This window comes from Pipistrellus kuhlii, unplaced genomic scaffold, assembly GCF_014108245.1.
Source record: "Pipistrellus kuhlii isolate mPipKuh1 unplaced genomic scaffold, mPipKuh1.p scaffold_m20_p_23, whole genome shotgun sequence".
NCBI classification, from domain to species: domain Eukaryota; kingdom Metazoa; phylum Chordata; class Mammalia; order Chiroptera; family Vespertilionidae; genus Pipistrellus; species Pipistrellus kuhlii.
This window is the reverse complement of record NW_023425522.1, coordinates 939,024-960,277: the sequence shown is the minus strand read 5'-3', so window position 1 is coordinate 960,277 and position 21,254 is coordinate 939,024. Positions and strand designations below refer to the sequence as shown.

At 48.0% G+C, this 21,254-nt stretch overlaps 1 protein-coding gene across 2 annotated transcripts; it reads left to right on the top strand.

Moving 5' to 3' along the window:
- Positions 1-89: 89 nt before the first annotated feature.
- Positions 90-21,187, top strand: ATPAF2 (ATP synthase mitochondrial F1 complex assembly factor 2). 2 transcript variants are annotated; one of them, XM_036452252.2, is made up of 8 exons: positions 91-380; positions 8,398-8,442; positions 8,697-8,842; positions 10,233-10,330; positions 12,297-12,377; positions 17,932-18,044; positions 18,475-18,590; positions 20,552-21,187. In XM_036452252.2, the coding sequence occupies exons 1-8, from the start codon at positions 233-235 to the stop codon at positions 20,687-20,689; spliced, it is 885 nt and encodes a 294-aa protein (XP_036308145.1). In that variant the 5' UTR covers positions 91-232; the 3' UTR covers positions 20,690-21,187. The 2 variants fall into 2 exon arrangements, with proteins under 2 accessions (XP_036308146.1, XP_036308145.1); XM_036452253.2 differs by lacking the exon at positions 12,297-12,377 and having other exon boundaries at positions 90-380.
- Positions 21,188-21,254: the final 67 nt, after the last annotated feature.

Below are 21,254 nucleotides of genomic sequence, written 5' to 3'. Positions count from 1 at the left end.
GCGGCTCGGAGTGGGTGGGGCCAGGTGCTTTCGCGACGCTGATTGACTAGGGCGTGCGCAGCGGGCGCTCGGGAGTGACGGCGGGTCGCCGGCGACTTGCGGAAGATGGCGGCGTCCACGGCCGTGTGAGGGCTCTGAGGAGGCGGAGAGAGGTTTCCGAACAGCCGGAGGGTGCAGCTTGGGGATCCTTCCGCTGTTTCCTGCTCTCAGGTTTCGCACCAGCTGTGCCGCCATGCCCTCCGGCGCGATGTGGAGGAGCTGCCTCTGCCTGCGGCATGGGTGGCGCCGCCTCCTGAACCGACCCCCCGGTGGTCCCACGGCCTCCGTGGGGAAGAGGGCAAGCATCCCGATCCCATTCCGGGCCTACGCTCCCCCGGCGGGTAAGGGAGGCTAGGGCACGTCCCCCTTTGGCCGGGGGCCGAGCGGGCGAAGGTGGGCTGAGAGGTTTGAGGTGCGGGCGGGGTACGGGGCGGTGGGGTTCCCGGGCAGTCGGCCCGGTTACTGACCGGGAGAGTCCCGGCGAGGGCAGGGACCCCGGAGGGTGCACAGCCACACAGCTCTTCAAGGCAGGAGCCGGGAGTTGACCTTGGGCACGTGCGGTTTTCTCAAAGTGTGTGGCCTTCTTCTCTTTAATAAGGAAAGCAGGAGCGATGCATGTTTTCAGACCGGGAAACTCGGGTTCTGTGCCAGGACCACTCCAAGGTCACAGAGCAGCCCCGGAGGTCAGCGGAGGCGGAGGCGGGCGGCACCGCCCCGCCGCTTTCCCCGCAGGCCCCGGCCCCGCCGGCCCGCACAGCCCCGCGCCTCCGCCGAGGGGGCCATTGCGGCCTCGTGCCTCCTCCACGCCGGCTGAGGAGACCTGGGAGAAGGAGTGACTTTGTCATTGCTTCTAGCGAGAGGTTAGGGCTGAGCCGGAGAGACTCACCTGAAAGAGAGAAGAGTAGTAACACTCTGCTACATTCGGACAGTTTTTCTGTGCTGAGGGCAGGAGGCCCAGTGATCCTCGAGACAGAGACCTCGGTCCTCACCCGATGATGCTCACTGCCAAGTGCGGAAGGTTGTCACACCCGCGTTAAGCAGTAGCTTAGCCCTGTGGCGCGGGAAGCACAGCACAGGGGGCTGTGCGGACAAAAGCCCCTACACCCCAATGGAGTGTCTAGAAAGGGTCTTGGGCTATGAAAGAACTTTAACCTGATTGTTGGTGGATGAGTAGAAGCTGATGTAGAGGAGGGAAAGGTAGGCAGCTGGAACATATCTGGAGATGCAGTGGTGAGGGTGTTGCTGTGATGCTGCAGGCACGTGGCCGTGGCGGGGCCCAGGCCGGGGTCTGGCGCTGCTGGACCTCTGAGGTACTGTGTGATCTTTGGCCTCATTTTCTTATGTGAGTTGAAGGACTAGGTTGCCTGTGAGGGTTCTTCGTTTAAACTCCATAACTTTATACACATGTTGGGTACAGCTGGGCGTTGAGGTGTCACCTTTCAGGGCCCAGGTGAAGGGAATGGAGGTAGGCCCTGAAGAGCAGTAAAAAGGAAGAAGGAAGGGCATCTGTGATAATTGTGATGTATTGTATAATAGCCCTGGCACACAGTTCCTAAAAGCCAGAGAGAATCTTTTGCTAAAATAGTTGCTCTTTTGTCCTCAAGGAGCTCCAGAGTGAGAAAGATGAAAAGAGTGTCTTTCAGCCACACCCGAGTTTATGTCAGTGAGGTGACTTTTAGAAAACCCCTAAGGATGGGGACTGGTTGCCATGGGAACCAACCTTGTGCTAAGGAGGTTGAACTTTCAGCCCTACCCTCTGACCTCCAGGGAAGAGGGGCTAGAGATTGACTTGATCATTCATGGCCTGTATGCCTACTTAAGGAAACTTCCCTAAAACCCCTGAGCCATGGGCTCTGAGCGGTTTGGAGAGCTTCTGGGTGGTGAGCACGCAGAGATGCCCGGAGTGGCATGTCCAGAAAGGGCCTGGAAGCTCCTCACCCTCTTCCAGGTGCCTTCCCTTTGCATTTCTTCCGTCTGGCCCTTCGCGTTAGATCCTTTTATAATAAACCCCTAATCTGGTAAGTGAGATGTTTTACGGAGTTTTGTGAGCTGTTCTAGCACTTAATCAAACCCGAGGATTTGATTGGGACCTCCAGTTTATAGCCGGTTGGGTTGGTCAGAAGCACAGGACCCTGAAGGGGTGGGGTGGGTGGGGACAGGTTGAGATGGGCAGTCTTGTGGAACTTAACCATTAACATGTGGAATCAGATACTAACTCCCAGTGGATAATGTTAGAACTTAATTGAACTCTAGGACTCCCAGGTGGTGTTACAGAGCTGGTTGGTGGAAAACCCCACACGTTTGGAATGTCTGTGTGAGTGTGTAAAGGAAAATGAAAGGTGGAGTTCACTTAAGTTGGCAAAAGCAGAGGGTTAATTTAGGTTAATGGATGCCACTTCCCATTATGGTGGTACTTCATCCTTTTTTTGTGTGTGTGAATTTTTTAATTGATTTGTGAGAAAAAGAGAAAGAGAGAAAGAAATATCAATTTGTTTCCACTTATTTATGCATTCATTGGTTGATTCTTACATGTGCCCTGGCCAGGGACTGAACCCACAACCTTGGCATATTGGGACAACACTGTAACCAAGTAAGCTACCCAGCTAGGGCTCCGTTTCCTTTCTACTGCAGACGTACTAGTTTGGGCTCTTGGAAGTACTTGGCACACGGTAGGTAGTCAACTGCGAAAGAAATATGAATGAAAGAAGTAATAAAGCACAGTGGAGTGAGATACGTGAACCAGGCCTATGAGTGATCTACAGAGATTTTGCTAATTGTGTGATTCTGAGAGCGTTTGGAATGGCAGGAGGTTAAATCCAAAAGGGGCCTTGCTGAAGATTTCTGCTGGTAGGTATTGATAGATAGATGGTCTTGGCCTCTTAGGAGTGGCCGTGTCATTGAAGAAGAAGGGGGGTTAAGCAGGGCCGTTGGGTGCTAGAGGAGGTGCTGCAGGAAGGAGACCTGTGCCAGGCTGTACCCGCTGCGTGGAAGGGAAGGTGTTGTGGAGGGGTAGCCTGTGTGGCCGAATGCAAACACCCAGTGAAGTCAGGTTTAGAAGTCTTGTCTGCTCCCTCTGCAGCTGTCACCTGGACAGTCATTTAGCTTCTCTGCCCCCTCAGGGGCATCTTTCTCATGGTTGCGGTAGAGAGAATCTGTAGATAAGGCATCCAGCCTGCCACCTGTTTTCCTACTAAAGTTTTATTGGCACACAGCCACACTCATTCATTTACATATTGTCTAGGGCTACTTTCACTACAGTAGCAGAGTTGAGTACAACAGAGACCGAATGGCCTGCAAAGACTAAAATATTTGCTATTTGGCTCTTTACAGAAAAAAATTGCCAGCCTCTGCTCTAGATGCTATAACACTTTGGAAAAAGTGTGTTTAGTCATTTAGCCCACTTACATTAATTGCTATGGCAGCCGGAACCGATTTGGCTCAGTGGATAGAGCGTCGGCCTGCGGACTGAAAGGTCCCTGGCTCAATTTCGGTCAAGGGCATGTACCTTGGTTGCGGGCACATCCCCGGTAGGGGGTGTGCAAGAGGCAGCTGATGGATGATTCTCTCTCATCGATGTTTCTAACTCTCTATCCCTCTCTCTTCCTCTCTGTGAAAAATCAATAAAATATATATTTTAATTGCTATGGCAGATACATTCGGTGTGAAGAATTTTATAACAGATTTAGTGAGGTATAATTCACTTATTCACTTATTTATTTTAAAAATATATTTTATTGATTTTTTACAGAGAGGAAGGGAGAGGGATAGAAAGTCAGAAACATCAATGAGAGAGAAACATCAATCAACTGCCTCCTGCACACCCCCCACCGGGGATGTGCCCGCAACCAAGGTACATGCCCTTGACTGGAATTGAACCCGGGACTCTTGAGTCCGGAGGCCGACGCTCTATCCACTGAGCCAAACCGGTTTTGGCTATTCTTCACTTATTTAAAGTGAACAATTACATGGTTTTTAGTAGACTCACAGAATTATGCAACCATCACCACAGTCAATTCTAGAACATTTCTATTTTGTCAAAAAGAAACCCTGTGCCCTTTAGCTATTGCCCTCCCATTGTCCTCTCTAGCTGTAGGCAGCCACTAGTTTCTGTTTCTATAGATTCCCCAATTCTAAACATTTTATATAAATGGAATGTGGTCTTTTTTGATTGGCTCTCCCCCCCCACTTAGAATGTTTTCAAGGTTTATATAAGTTGAAGCATGTATTAGTACTCTGTTCTTTTTCATTGCTGAGTAATATTCCATCTTATTTATCCATTCACCTATTGATGAGCATTTGTGTTGTTTGCATATTTTGACTGTCTTGCATAATGTTGCTATAAACATTGGTGTACAAATTTTTATATGGGTATATGTTTTCATCCCTCATATATCCAAAATATAATTCTGGGGTCAAATGGTAACTATTTAATCTTTTGAGGAACTAACACACTACACTGCTTTCCAAGGTGGCTGCACCATTTTACATTTCTACTGGCAGTGCAGGAAAGTCCCAATTTCTTCACATCCTCGCCAGCACTTGTTATTACCTGTCTTTTTTATTATAGCCATCCCAGTTTTGATTTGTATTTCCCTGGTGATGAATGATGTTGAGCCTATTTTTATGTGCTTTTTGGACATTTGTATATTTTCTTTGGAGAAATATCTATTCAGATCCTTTAACCATTTTTAATTGGGTTATTTGTCTTTTTATTGTTGAGTTGTAAGAGTTCTTTATATTGTTGGCCTGAAAAATTTTGATACCAGAAACAGTTGGTCAGAGCCCCCTCTTCTCCCTTTCTGAGCTGAGGCCTATCCCTAGAGAGGACTTCAGTTTTAAGGCTTAAGCCCCGCCAGATGGCACTGTTTAAAAAGATAAAGGTACAGAAGGCACTTCGGTTCCTGGTGCTCAGCGGGAGCTGTAGCTCTGAGTCCTTACAAAGCAAAGGCCGGCTCGGTAATTGGGGCTGACAGGTCATTTGCCAGCCCATGAGGCCTGGGACAGGAGGAGCAGTGTAGGACCAAGCGACAGAGAAAATGCCTGCTTTTTAATATGGAGCAAAGCAGCTTCACAGGAACTGGGACCCAGTGGTCATTAATGTCTAACTCAGCACTCTTCACAAGAGCATATTTTCTTATTAACTTCTCTCTGCTTATATAGCCTGTGTTCTTGTGGTCAGCTTTTTAAATTCAGCACTTATTTACTTACCTATTTCTCTGTATCTACATGGTCCACAAAATTGTCTCTTAAAAGCCGCTGGGTATGTTTTTGCCACAGAAACAGATGTTGTGTAAAGGGAGTGATTCATACTCAAAATAGACCCGAGTTCTGTGTGCTCCTACAAGGTTAGGCTGTTTCTTCCCGTTAAAGATGGTGTTCCTGGTTTTTATTTTTATTTATTTATTTATTATTTAATAAACCTTTATTGTTCATATTCTTACAAAAGTTCCTCATTTGATGGTGTTCCTGTTGCTGTCGGCTAGGCCTGTATTAATGGAGTCTATGGGGGTTCATAGGCTTCTAATGGCCTCATGATTTGTCTTATGGACCCAAGATCTTTGAGTGCCCAGGTGAAGAACCTTTATCTTTTGTCATTGTTGGGGAGCCTGACTCCCACCAAATGAATTTCCAGGTCATATTTGCCTATGAGAATGCCTTACCTGACTCCCTCTCTCCTCCTTACTGTAACCTACGCCCCTCTGGCACCTGCTGGATAGCTACAGTCTTCTCTGACCCTCTTTCTAGTTCTTCAAAACTCTGTGCTCTCTTGAGGCCCCAGACTGGTGTCAGCTGTTTGCTCTTTTTAGACACCCTCTAAAAATGAACCCATCCATGCAGACTGACTCTCTCCTTCCTCTGCAGGTCTCAGATGGAACTTGCTGCTGGGAGCTCTTCCTTTAGCCCACGATGGGACCGAGCTTCCCCATTGTGTGTCTGTTCCTTGACTTTGGCCATCATGCCCCTTTCTTGTTTGGCTGGTTTAGTGTCTGTCTTCCCGCAGGAGAGTTAGTCCTTCTAGGGTGGGGGTGAACTTTGAGTCCTGTTGCCAGGACTTACCACACTTACTAAAAAGAGATTCATGCCAGAGTTTATTTCAAAACTTCCAAGCCTGGAGTTAGCCCTCTACCTGCCACTGCTCCCTTCAGGAGAAGGCCTGTCTGGAGCACCTGCACATGTGCCCAGCAGCCTTTGATCTCCTTTTGCCCAGTTATCTCTTGGTTTTCTCCTATTCAATATTTTGAGCAATTTTGGTTGCCCCTTCCTTGGCCATGCATCCACCCCACTCCCTTCTAGTTTTTTCTTCCTCTTAACAGATAAAGAAGAGGGACTGGCCACGTCAGAGGAGCCAAGGCCTGGCCTGCAAGGCAGGAAAAAAAAAAAAGCGACTCTTCCCTTGTGGGAAACCCTGCTGTCCTGGCACCTTTGGATGGTTCAGTCTGTGCTGGCAGAGTCCATTCCTTGGCCCCCAGGTCTCCTGGACCCATTTCTGAGGGCTGTGTGCTAGAATGCTCTCCGTTGACACTTCCTGCTCAGGGAAGGATCCCCAGCCACACCCCAGTGATGAGTCAGCTCTCAAAGCTCTTCCAACTTCCTGCTTGGCCTGGCTGCGGACTTGCTGCCCAGCCCAGACATTGGAGAGCACCCTGGCTGTCATCTGGATGCCGTGGTCCAGACCACACACACAGGAGCCTCCGAATGCTCGCACCTGCCATGTGAGTGTGACCGCCAGCCTGTACAGTAAGGACATTTACAAGCAGCAGGGTGGGTAAACCTCCTGATGTGTCAGCTGTGAGGGACTCAGGATTACGAGTTCAGATGAAGATGGCATATTGTGCTGTAATAATGTAGCATCATCTTGGTAGTTAGATCTGATCACTTTAAAAAGAAAATTTAAACTCTATGAAGACACGAATTTTGTTTTATTCACTGTTTCATCCAACGTACCTAGAATAGTACCTGATAAAAGTTGGCACAAATATATTTTGTGGGAAACCAGTTTGGGTCTTATTTAGTAAGTGCAAACATGGGACTGTAATTTCCATGTGTAAGCATTAATGATAGCAAGTGAGATTCATGAAAAAAAATTTGCAAAACAAAAATATGTTTGTAGTAAGACCAGATACTTTCTTTCCATCCTCTGCTACATAAACCAAGTTTTTGTTTTCATAGTCTATTTGAATTAGTAAAACTTCAACTGAGCTTGGCCAGTGTGGCTAGTGGTTGAGCATCAATCTATGAACCAGGAGGTCATGGTTCAGTTTCCAGTCAGGGCACATGCCTGGTTGTGGGCTCCAACGCTGGTAGGGGGCTTGCAGGAGGTGACAGATAGATGATTCTCTCTCATCATTAATGTTTCTGTCTCTCTCTCTTTTTCCCTTCCTCTCTAAAATCAATAAAAATACATTTTTTAAGAATTAAAAGAACTCAAAAAAGCTTTAAAAACTACTAATGAATCTCCTTTTCCTTTACATGCTACATAATCATTTTCAATAACTGACTTTGGTCAGACTCTGAAGGCTTTAGGTACCAGATGAATAATATGTGAAAGAACAAACACATGAATGAATGAATGATTTTGTTTATCACAGATGTAAGGACTGGGTTATGGTTTATAATTTCCAAAATGTGACCTATTTGTTCTTTATTAATTGAAGGAATCTGCATAATTCCTTATGCAGTACTCCTGTTTTCTAATCCCCCCAGGTGAAAGAGGAGAATGTGTTTATATTTTTATGTAAGATTTTATTCAGGTTATTTTCAGAAGAACAGGACACAGATTTTTCCTTCCTAAAGGAAATGTTTGGAGTTCCTGTTGAATACACAGGCAAGCTGGTAAATTAGGTTAATTAATTAGTATAGGGGATGGAAATGCTCCTGGGATCTCTGCTTACTGCTTGTGCATCACAGTCATGGATATGCACGTCACGTTCACCCTGCCTTCCACTCCTGCCTTGAATGGGTCTCTGGCTTTATCACACCAGAGGCCATCTTTAGATTTGGGCACATTGTGCTGGCACGGGGCGGCACTCGTGGGGCTGGTGTGGGAGGAACATGCTTAGAAGTTAAAGCAGAAGGTGCTGGAAAAGTCTTTCGGGTCATTCGGTCTGCAGGCTTACGATGCTGCGTGATCAGACTGTCCCTGGGCTGGCGGGGGCTTGACCAGTTGTTCTCTCTTCTCCCTGGAGAGGGAACCACCAGCTTTAATCAGAAGCTGTTGATTATGCTACAGAGTAGGGCAGACCTTGACTAGTGATATGACAATCAAGCCAATCAGCCAGCATTAGCAAGCTGGTCTTGTTGCTTCCTGAGCTCTCTCAACATGATTATAACTGCCTTTTTGAAAAATCTTTCCCACAGAAAGGAAGAGATTCTATCAGAATGTCACCATCACACAGGGTGAAGGTGAGTATCTGAAATTTTGACACACACACACACACACACACACACACACACACACCCCGGTTGATGGGTAGAAACATTTTTCATCTCCAGCCAGTTGGGTGGTGAGCTGACCTTCTCACTTTTGTCGCATATGTTTCTATAAGTCCCCCACGGAGGGACTCGGTTGTTTTTGCTCCAGTTCAGGTAGCTAAATATAGAATGGTCACTTGATTCCACTTAACAGTCCCTGAGAGGTTTTCATTTGATCTTTCAAGGTGGCTTTGAGATAAACCTGGACCACAGGAAGCTGAAAACTCCCCAAGCCAAGCTCTTTACTGTCCCCAGTGAGGCCCTGGCCATCGCAGTGGCCACTGAGTGGGACTCCCAGCAGGACACCATCAAGTTCTACACCATGCATCTGGTAACAAGTTTGCACACCTATACTTTGATGCCTGCTCTTGGCTTTCTAGGCACCTGGCAAAAATCGGGAGATTCCTACCTAAATTACAGTAAAGTCCTTGGGGATGCTGCTGCCTCACTTGCCTCCTCCAATGTGCCAAACATTCCCCCATGGCCTGGCCACCTGCGGTCTCTGCTCAGAGCGCTGTGCTGGCTGGCGGGCTGCTTCTCTGGGCTCAGGCAGATGTGTCCCGCTAACTGCCCAGCTGTCTTACTGTCTGTCATGCAGCTGGCTTGTTCCATCAGCAGCACCATATAGTGTTTGCATTGGGGAAGCACAGACGGGCAGGACCATGCCTGTCTGATGAGTGTTGTGAATTACGTTGGCAGTCAGTACTGGTTGAGTTCAAGAGCCCAAGGGGCAGGTGGGTGAGGTGAGGAATCCCATGGAGCAGCCCCCATTTGCACGGGGTGGCTCACTGAGGCACTGGAGCAGTGAGGAAGAGTCAGCTAGACTGGGCTCAGGCCCTGCAGCTTCCAAACCGTAACCTTGGGCAAGTTCCTGCCCGTTTCCGGCCCCATTGTCTGCCATCTGTGAGAGGTGGTGACTGCCCCCTCGTGGAGTGGTCAGATGGGGTGAGCTGACCGTAGAAAGGCCTGGGTGTGGTCCCTGGCACCTACAGAGAGGGAGCAGTCAGTCAACACTGGAGTTAGTGCTTCATCCTGTCCCCCCTCAGCCCCCCCCCCCCCCCATCACCCGGCTCGGCCTGTATACCAGCACGCTTCCTCAACACCTTCCCAGCCGGCTGTGTGCGGGCTGTGCCTTTGACTGTCTGATGACACAGGGGATGGGCTGCAAGCTAACGGTAGAGTCCCTAACAGCCACTGTCAACAAGGCCAGTCTGGAAAGTAATCCTGTTCTGCTCACTTGTTCCCCTGCTTCCTGAGGTGTGAATGGAGCCAGCTGGTGAGTTTTTCAGTCAGATTTGAATTCTAGTAATGCTTATGTGTCTTATTTACTGAATTTGACCTCTCTGGGACTCCATTTCCACATCTCTGAAATGGGTATAATGGTACCTATCCAAAGGGTTGTTGTGAGGATTCAGTGGAATGCAGCAGTCTGGTAGAAGAGTATGAGACCTTGGGAAGTACGCTAATCCTAGGCCTCTGTGACTATCCGGAGCCATGAGCTGTCACCGAGTGCTCTGGCACGGAACCTGCTGTGGCAAGCTCTCACTAGATGTGCTGCAGCTGAGGCTTTAGGTCGAGGGCTTTGGCGGGCACTGCTCCTTGCTGGGTGTCGCTGGCTGGTTCTCTCTGATGCTGTGGGTTGGACACGGTGTCCTCGGGAATGCGGTGGTTTTTGCCTGGGCCCAGTGGGTGGTGACAGGGCTCTCTGCCTTTTGTTTCAGACCACATTGTGCAACACATCTTTAGACAATCCAACGCAACGAAACAAGGACCAGCTGATCCGGGCAGCTGTGAAGTTCCTGGACACAGACACCATCTGGTAATTGACGTTTAGATGAGCATTCTCCTTGGACCTAGTGAGTTCTTTGGGCTGTTTCGCCTCATTTGCCCAGTTATCAGTAGAAGAAGAGGCGATTTTCCATTATCTCACTGGGCAGGGAGAGCAACTAGCTCGCTCTCAGCTGCTCTGCAAACCCCGAGGAAGGAGAGCTCCTGGCTGGGCACAGCTCTTCCGCAGCCCAGCAGCCATCCCTCGGCTGGAGCGGGTGGTGGGTGGTGGGTGGTGGGTGGTGGGTGGTGGTGGTGTATGCAGCTCTTGTAGGCTCCAGGACTAAGGGCCACTTGCCAGTCCCCAGCAGGGCCTCTGACCCTAGGCTACCAGATCAGTCTCACGTCGGCATCCTTCCCATTCACTGCTTGTCAGCCTGGACAAGGATGGCCAGATGTTGATATTCAGGAGCTAGCTTCTTCCACTTCTAAATTTTCCCATCCTGTCTATGTTCTTCGTTTTTAATTTAAAGAAAAAAAAAAAAAGAATTGATTCACTCAATTTTAGAGGCCAAGCAGCCTCACAACCTACAAGCTAGGGAATTAAAGCCGGTGGCATAATTCAGTTCAGGTCTGAAGGCCTAAAAAATGCATATATCTACACACACACACACACACACACACACACACTTATTACAAACCGTGACTCACGGACTGTGCAGACTGAGAATCCCTAGGTCTTTAGTCTGTGAACTGGATACCCATGAAAGCTGCCATGTATCTGTCTGCGTGCCAGCAGGCTTGAGAACTGGGATGAGCCATTTTTAGTCAGTCCGAAGGCAGGGAGAGAACTGTCCCAGTGGAAGGCATCAGGCCGAAGGAGTTCCTTCTCTGTGTCCTTCAGCTAATTGGTTAGTGATGCTGAGGGGATCGGAAGCAGTGCTGAAGCTGCCGAGCTGCATGGTGCCCGCTGGCTGAGTTCTCACGGATGGCATGTGAAGCCAGCAGTGGGCTGAGGGGAGCGCCTCCTGGAGAGGCAGCCAGCAGTGCGAGCTTCGAGTTGCTAGTCAGAAAGTCCCCATATGTGTTCGGGGCCATTTGATTGCAGGGAACAGAAGCTATTCAACTTAGCTCAGGTAAAAGGGTTTTCTTAAAAACCACACAGGGTCCTGATAAGAATGAAGGACAGTTGGTCACCTGGTATGGGAGCTGGGAGATTGGCTACCAGAGTTCCTCCCTGTGCCTTGAGGGGATTCAGCACACTTGTCTGCTCCTCGGCAGCCCAGCTTTGCTTGCACTCTCATGATTTCTCTGTTCCCCTCTGCTCACACCAGACTGGTTTTCCACAGTGCCCACTTTGGTTCCTGTCCCATGAAGCCTTGCAGCTAAGCTCCCCTCAGCCGACTCCATCTCTTTGTCTCTTATTCAAAACAAGTAGTGTAGCCTGGCATCAGGGTGTCAGGCCTCTGTGGCAGCAGCTGCGTCTGTAGTCAGGAGGCAGGTGGGCTCATGAAGTCCAAATCGGCAACTTGGTCTGGCCAGGAATACACTCTCTTGGAAGGGCTGCAGGGAGGTAGGGATGCAGCGACAGGTCCAGGTAGCATTCACGGTCAGCCTCCTAGGACTGAGTAGATCTGAGAGTATGATATTAGTGTTTAGAATAATACTAACATAGTGCCGCCAGCCTTCACCCGTCAAATAATCAGGGACATTTAGGACAGTGGTTGTGAAAGTCAGGTTCACATTAGAACCCCTTAGAGGGCTTGTTAAAACACCTCCAGAGGTTCTGCTTTCTGAAGGTATGGGTTGGGGCCTGAGATTTGCTCTTAAGTTCCCAGATGGTGCTCTGCTACTGGCCCTAAGGCCTCCCTTTGAGAACTACTGCTTTAGGAGAAAGATCTGTGGGGCCGGGGCAGTGGTGAAGTTCTCTTTGCTGTTGCTTTTTGTTTTTCTGTTGTCTGTCACTGAATGAAGGAATTGTGCTTTTTATTAATGAAGGTGATTTTGCAATGAATTAGCTACAGGGTGGAAGAACCAGAGACATTAGTGGAACTTCAGAAGAACGAATGGGACCCAATCCTAGAATGGGCTGAGAAGAGGTAAGACATGCAACCTGGTGTGCTGGGCAGGCTCTTAGGCCAGGGGCCATGCTGGATAAAGCAGTCCTTAGCTGGTAGACTTCCTGGGTCCAGAGCACCCTTAGGATTTGGCACCCTCAGATCATCAGGAACGGGCCACCTTGGAAAAACTTCCTCACATTTGTCTCAGCCATCATGCACCAAGTAGGCATTGTGCCAACTATAGGTATGGGGCCCCAGTTCTGCCATGATTATCTGTGTGGACTTGATCTCCCTAAGCGTTAGCTTCTTTGTGTGTGGGGTTTTTAATCCCTACCTCTTAGGGTATTGTGAGGACTAAATGAAGTGATGGTTAGCATCCTTTTTGGCACACAGTAAGTGCTACATCCCGGCAGTTATCCTCTTTACTGTTGTCACAATTGGTACACTATTAAAATAAATCAGAAAACGATTTATATGATATTAACTCACAGAGAAAAGTCTGAACAGCATCCTATAAAATTTTAGGTAACATTTATCCTGTGGATATAAGGTGTCCGGGAATTGATGCTTCCTTAGCAAGAAGATTCTTTTGTGCAAACTGAATAGAATATTGATGTTGTGGCAAATTCAGTTTCATTCCAAGGGGACTTTGTAAGGGCTACTACCTTGGTACTATCTTGACCCCACAGTATTTCATAAGCTTATATGGAGTAGTTTTTGGCATAGCTTCCCGCTCCCTCTTGCCCACAAAAGTGATGTCTGTCAGTCAGTCTGTGTCATTTGTACACATTTTTTGAGTGCCCACTATGTCCCAGGCATCCTTGGTTTCTATAGTAAAAGGCATGGATCAAGTAAAATGTAACAAATATAGTACTGTTTAAGAACTATGAGAATACAATGCCATTTTAGTGTTTAATGAAATACAAGAATATTTAGGTACTTGGAAATCTTTGTTATTATACAAAATTGTTAGCTTTTTTTTTTTTTTTTGAGATTTCTTGTTAATAATTTACAGAAAAACTGGGCCATTTGCTATGCTTCATTTGTACTGTTAGAAATTCAGAAAGAATATTTCTAAACCAGTGGGGAAAATCAGTGATATGTGAAAGTAAATACGGCTTCCGATCAAATGGCGGAGTAGGTAAATGTGGTACTTGCATCTTCCTATGACCACATCAAAATGAAAACTAAACTGAAGAACAACTATTGTTGAAAACTACTTGATATTTAGCTGAACAGATGTTCCCTAACTAAGGATACACACAAGAAGCCACATAAGACTGGTAGGAGGGGTGGAGATGCAGGACAGGTAGGTCCCACACCCACATGAGGTGGTTAAATATCAGGAGGGATATCTCAGCTATGGAGGTCCCCCCTCAAGAGAGATGGATCCCAACCCTACAACTTGCTTCCCAGTCCACGGTTCTAGTGCATGGAAGAGAAGCCCCCATAACCTCTAACTGTGAAAACCAGCAGGAATTGTGGGTGAGTGAGGGAAGTCCCAGGTGTTCCTCTTAAAGGGCCTGTGCACAGACTTATTAGCTCTGAGCTCAGTTAGGGTAGCAGCTCTAAAAGTTCTCAGTGAGAACTTCAACAGAGAGATAGAAAACATAAAAAAGAAACCAGTCAGAAATGAATTACATAACTGAAATGAGGAATACACTAGAAGGAATCAACAGTAGAGTAGATGAAGCAGAGGATTGAATCAGCGATTTGAAATATAAGGTAGGAGAAAACACCCCATTAGAACAGCAAAAAGAAAAATCAATTAAAAAAAATGAGGATAGTTTAAGGGGCTTCTGAGTCAACATCAAACATACCAACATTCACTTCATGAGGGTGCCAAAAGGAGCAGAAAGAAAGCAAGGAATTGAAAACCTGTTTAAAAAAATAGTGACAGAAAATTTCCCTAACTGGTGAAAGAAAAAGACACACAAATTCAGGAAGCACAGAGAGTCCCAAACAAGATGAACTTAAGGAGAGCCACACCAAGACACGATAATTAAAATACCAAAGGTTAAAGACAGAATTTTAAAAGCAGCAAGAGAAAAACAGTTACCTACAAGGGAGTTCTCAAGACTTTCAGTTGATTTCTCAACAAAAACTTTGCAGGCCTGAAAGGAATTGGCATGAAATATTTAAAGTGATAAAAAGCAAGGACCTACAACCAAAATTACCCAGAAAAGCTCTCATGTAGAATTGAAATTCAGGTAAAGAGTTTCCCAGATAAGGAAAAAAACTAAAGGAGTTTATTACCACCAAACCAAAATTACAAGTAATGTTAAAGGATCTTCTCTAAGAAGAAAAAAAAAAGAATATGAATAACAAAATGGCAATAAATATATATCTACACTAATAAAAGAGAAACATGCAAATTAACCCCAAGCTATGCCCACCAGCCAATCAGGAGTGAGTATGTGAATTAACCCAACCAAGATGGCAGCTGGCCACAGAGCTTGAGCAAGTAGGAGGCTTGAGTTGCCCCCAGTAATGGAGGAAGCTAAGCTTCCTGGCTGGCCCTGGCCTCCACTCAAAGCTACAAGGTTTCAATTATAGAAGATAAATAAATCCTAGATACTTGCTTCCAGCTGGCCCTTTGCTCAAGGAGGCACTGAAAAAAAAGAAAAGAAAAAAGGAGGGGCTGGGACCTTGGGTCACCCGGGGGGGTGATCAGGCCAGGATGGGATGGCAGGGGCCATTGGGGGTAAGCAGACCAGCAGGGGGGCCAGTTGCGGGTGAGCAGGACAGCAGTGGGGGGGGGGGGGCAATTTATTTTTTATTTTTATTTTTAAATATATTTTATTGATTTTTCACAGAGGAAGGTAGAGGGATAAAGAGCTAGAAACATCGATGAGAGAGAAACATCGACCAGCTGCCTCCTGCACACTCCCTACTGGGGATGTGCCTGCAGCCAATGTACATGCCCTTGACCAGAATCGAACCTGGGACCTTTCAGTCCACAGACCGACACTCTATCCACTGAGCCAAACCGGTTTCGGCAGGGGGCGGGCAATTTAGAGTGAGCAGGCCAGCAGGGGGGCAATTGGGGGTGAGCAGGCCTGTGGGGAGGCTAAGTAGGGGCGAGCAGGCTAACAGGGGGTCGGTCAGTTGGGGGTGAGAAGGCCAGCAGACAGAGTGGTTAGTGGCAATCAGGCAGGCAGGCAGGTGAGCTGCTGGAGCCAGCAGTCCCGGATTGTGAGAGGGATGCCAAACTGCCGGTTTAGGCCCAATCCCTATAAACTGGCAGTAGAACATCTTTTGAGGGGGTCCCAGATTGCAGAGGGTGCAGGCTGGGCTGAGGGACCCCCCACCCCCAATGCTCGAATTTCGTGCACCGGGCTGCTAGTCTATCTATTAATAATTACTTTAAATGCAAATGGATTAAATAACCCAATCAAAAGACACAGAATGCCTGAATGGATATGAAAGCAAACATATATATGCTATCTACAAGAGACTCATTTCAGATAAAAAGATACATACAGACTGCAATAAAGGGATGGGAAAGTTATTCATGAAAATGGAAACAAACAAAAGCTAGAATAGCGATACTTATACGAGACAAAATAGACTTTAAAACAAAGGCTACAACAAGAAATAAAGACTTAGCTGAAACTGGTTTGGCTCAGTGGATAGAGCGTCGGCCTGAAAGGTCCCAGGTTTGATTCCGAACAAGGGTATGTACCTTGGTTGTGGGCACATCACCGGTAGGAGGTGTGCAGGAGGCAGCTGATTGATGATTCTCTCTCATTGATGTTTCTAACTCTATCTCTCTCCCTTCCTCTCTGTAAAAAAAAAAAAAAAAAAAATCAATAAAATATATTTTTTTAAAAAGAAAAAAAGACCCTGCAATTCCACTTCTGGGTATTTATCTAAAGAAACCCAAAGACATATGTGTCTATATTTTCATTGCATTATTTACAGTAGCTAAGATATGAAAGCAACATAAGGTGCTTCCATCAAAAGACAAATAGATAAAGAAGATATGGTACATATATACAGTGAAATATTAGCCATAAAAAAGAATGAAACCTTACCATTTATGACAACATGGATGGACATACAGGACATGTGCTCAGAGAAGGACACATACCATATGATTTCACTTATATGTAAAATGTAAACAACAAAATAAAGACTTACAGAGAAAATTTTGATAGTTGTCAAAGGGCTGGAGGCTATGTGAAAAAGGTGAAGGGACTAAGAAGCACAAAATATTGCTCGCTGGCTGGTGTGGTTCAGTGGTTAGAATGTTGGCCCATGCACTGAAGGGTTGTGGGTTTGATTCCTGGTCAAGGGTTACAGGTTCAATGCCCGGGCCCAATTGGGGCTTGTGTGGAAGGCAACCAATCGATGTTCTCACATCCATGTTTCCCCCCCACCCCCACCCCCCTCTGTCTTTCCTTTTTTAAAGAGCAATGGAAAAATATTCTCAGGTGAGGATTTAAAAAAAAAAGCACAAATTGGTAATTACATAAAAGTCACGGGGATGTAAAATATAGCATAGGGAATAGGGAATATAGTCAATATTTTTGTAAATACTATATATGGTGCCAGATGAGTACTAAATTGCTTTTATTCCATTATGTTTTTCCTGTATTTTATGTAGTTATGATTGTTTTTGAAAATACATCATTCTTTTTTTTTATTTATTTTTTATTGATTTTGTACAGAGAGAAGGGAGAGAGACAGAGAGTTAGAAACATCGATGAGAGAGTCATCGATCAGCTGCCTCTTGCACACTCCCTAGTGGGGATATGCCCGCAACCAAGGTGCATGCCCTTGACCGGAATCGAACCCGGGACCCTTCAGTCCCCAAGCCGACGCTCTATCCATTGAGCCAAACCGGTCTTGGCGTGAAAATACATCATTCTTGAAGCCAGCTGATATCCCATGCAACAAACAATGCCTTGTATATAGTACAGGCTTAATAAATATTTGATAAAATATTGAATAATATACACATACACAGGTGTTATTTTAAGGAAAACAATATTTGAAAGAAATCATTTATGAGCTCAATGTGAAAATTGTTTCTTAAAAAATTTAAAAAGCAGGTAGCCCATCCTTTTTTTTATTTTTATTTTTTTTATTTTTATTGCTAGCCCATGCTTTTGATCCTAGGCAAAGAGAATTCCCTCCTGGCACAACTTGCATAACTGTGCCTCCATTCGGGATAATTACTTCTTTAAAAAATGTATTTTATCTTATTGATTTCAGAGAGAGTAAGGGAGAGGGAGAGAAACAGAATGATCAGCCGCTGCCTCCTGCGCGCCCCCCTCTGGGAATTGAGTCCGCAACCCGGCATGTGCCCTGACTGGGAATTGGACTGTGTCCTCCTGAGTCCTGGGTCCGTGCTCCTGGAAGGGTGTGAGCCTGCTGTCCCCTGATGGCAGTTTCTTGAGCCTCTGGCTTTGCTCATGATAAAAATTACTAGGTCAGGAGGTCACTGACCACCGTGGTAGTTGCTCCCAGAATCCTCGAGGCCGACTTCTTCACCACTTGCCCTGGAGGGGTGCACACCTGCTGAGCAGTTAGGGCTTTGCTTCTGGGCAAAGCTGAGGTGCACAGCAACCAAAGCCTTTCCTTTCAGGTACGGCGTGGAGATTGGCTCCTCCACCAGCATCATGGGGCCCAGCATCCCCACCAGGACTCGGGAGGTGCTCGTCAGCCACCTGGCATCTTACAACATGTGGGCCCTACAAGGTATGCAGGCATTTCCTAGGCCTGGGGTGTGGAGGGATTGGCATGGGTGTCCGTAGCCCGAGAATCACAGGAGCATGCTGTGGGGTGGGTCTGCTGCTCACTTTGCTCAGTTTGAGGGGACAGCAGGCTCACACCCTCCTAGGAGAAGGTTGGCTTTCTCCAGAAGTTCAAGTCTCATCGGCCCATCCATGAACCAGTCACTGGGGCAGGGCTGGAATGGTTCCAGTCATGTGCCCACCCAGGCAGGAGCAGAGGAGGACTCTCCCCTCACGGAGCAGGAGGAGGAGGAGGGACCTAGGGCCCATCAAGAAGCCCTGTGACTCATCTCCCCCACCTCTAGGGTGTAGGAACGCACAAGGAGAAGGTCTAGCCACTGCTTTGTTTCAGGGTGGCGGTGTCCTGGGTCCTGACTTGGCTTATGTCCCTGCAGGGATTGAATTTGTTGTGACCCAACTCAAGTCCGTGATGCTGACCTTGGGCCTGATGGACCTGCATCTGACAGTGGAGCAGGCCGTGCTGCTGTCCCGCCTGGAGGAGGAGTACCAGGTGAGGTTTGTAGCAGCCCAGAGGCAAGCACTTCAAGTCCCCACCTTACCCTCCAGATTCAGACTACCTGGGGTTCGGGGGTAACCCATCTATTTTATTACTTTTGCGTAAATAACAGAAACTGGAACAGCATCGAGCTCAGCTCTCCCTCATTGCCTCAACCCCTCTCCCAAACAGCCTGATCACGTGGGGGCTGTTGTTATGCCCATTTACACACTAGGAAACCGAGGCACAGGCCAAATCCTCAGAAAATGCTGGAGCCAGGTGACTCCAGGTCCAGGCCTTCACCCCCCACCCAGCACGTGGCAAATCAAGATCCTTTGGGCCTGGCACATCTGAAAATGGTCCGTTAAAATGGCTGGAGCCACGGGGTTGCTCTTGGAGACAGCCTCTGTGCCCTGACATCCATGCAGGGCATACAGAGCGAGCTGCTGCTGTGCACAGGCTGATGGAGTGCTGATGTAGGGTCAGTTCTGCTGTCATTTGCTTTTTAATTTTTAATTTTTTTTTATTTTCAGAAAGGAAAGAACAGGGACAGAGGGAGAGAAACACTGATGAGAAAGCATTAATTAGCTGCCTCTTGTACACCCCCTACTGAGGATTGAGCCCACAACTTGGACATGTGTGCCCCAACTGGGAATTGAACCAGCAACCCCTTGGTTCACAGGAGGACACTCAACCAACTGAGTCACACTCGCCAGGGCTGAATTATCATTTTTAAATCCTCCCCCGAGGACATGTGCACTGATTTTAGAGGCGGCGGGAGGAGGGAGATTGACATAGATGTGACAGAACATCAATTGGTTGCCTTCCGTACGTGTCCTGACCAGGGATCAACCCTGATACACTGCTGTGCAAAAATGATGCTCTAACCACTGGACACACCAGCTGAGCAGGGTTTGCATTTTTTTAAACTGAGAATTATGACAATCTGCAATCTTTGTTGTTATTTCTCAAACTTCCTAAGGTTAGTCGTTATTAGAAATCAGTCTGTAGCACGATGAGCCCCTTTTATAATGGCGGTACTGCCCAAGTTCTTCTGTCACCTCTCCAGAAGAATGCCTGGGGAAACTATCACAAAAGAGGCTAGCTGTCCTCTGAGTGTTAGAAGCAATTATGGGGTAGAGAGACGACCTGTGAGGGTGAGACTGGGCAGGCTCTGAGAGGGAGGGAGCCAGGAAACCTGGTTTCTGGTCTGGGCTCTGCTTTTGACGGTGGGACCCAAGCCAGGCTGCTATTTTCTGAACTTCAGGTTTGAACAAAATGGGAGCCACCTGGATTGTGTGCACGTGCTCCCTGAAAGGAGAGCGTGCTCTTCAGGTGGCCAGTCATACTTGTCCAGGTGAGACGAGGAGCCCAGAGGTGCGAGAGCTGCTGTGGCAGGCTGACTCAGTTCCGAGCAGGTGGGCAGCTGGGCCGGGCCAGGAGGAGTCAGCAGGGCGGAGGACAGCTCCGCTGACGTGTGGACAGCCACGTGTCCGGGTTTCTTCTGTGGCTTAGAGTCTGGAGAGAGTCTGCAGCCCTGCCCTAGCAGTCACAGATGAAGTGCCGAGTGGCCGTGGTTGATGTTTTCTATCCCACTCGCAGAGGTGAGGCAGCGCAGGAGAGGATGGCATCTATAGGTTGCCTGTGCCGGCCTCCTTGTGGGAAGACGTGTGAGAGAGGGATGGCACACAGGTGGGCCTCAGGGCAGATGTGGTTTTGGTGCCTGGCCTGCCTAGTAGTGAGTGCCTGCTGTCCGAGCCTGGACTGCACCCTCCTAGACCATCCACACCGCGTGGAAGGCGGAGCCTGCTCTGGCCACCTGTGTGCGCTTCCCACAGCCTCCCCAACACGTGTGTCTTGTCTGTTTGGAGTTGGGAGCCTGTGGCCCTCAGTCCAGCTGTAGGGGTGGTATGTGGCTCAGGCCTGCAGCGGCTGGGCACTAAGCTGCTCACTAACATCCCTTGTCCTTCCCTCAGATCCAGAAGTGGGGCCACGTGGAATGGGCCCATGACTATGAGTTGCGGGAGCTCCGGGCACGCACGGCTGCCGGCGTCCTCTTTATCCACCTCTGCTCCGAGAGCACCACGGTCAAGCACAAGCTCCTGCAGGAGTGAGGCCGGCGGTGCGCGTGGCATGCCGGGACAGGCTGAGCCCCGGCTCCCAAGCCAGCAGACATGGCCTGGCCCCACACGGTGTCGACCTGAGGGCCTGAGACGCTGTGGTGGTCTGGTCAGCTTGAGGCCACCCCGGGCCCCTGCCTATCCAGCAAGGGGATCAGGTGTACGAGTGGCTTTCTCCACCCTGACTGCATTACCTACTGCTCTCCCCGGGAGAGACGCTGAGCCCTGTTTTCGTTGGCGCCTCCACATACCCTCCTCTCCTTGTTACACTGGGTCTCACCTAGACCCCCAGCAGTTTGGTGCCTGCCGCCTCTTGTCAGGCCGTCAGCAAATAGCTCCATGAACTGTGTCTCTGTGGGGCCCTCGACCCTCAGCCCAAAAGCTTTCCCCCAGGCGTTTAGTCAAACGATCTTTGGAAAGTGTGTCCTTTTTGGTCTAAGCTGATTGTTTCTACTATTTCAGGAAAAAAGTAATAATTTACTCTTGAAAGTAGAAACGCCCATTATTTCTGGACTGAAAGCCCGGTGGCCTGGGCAAGGCACCCTGATGAGCACGTGGC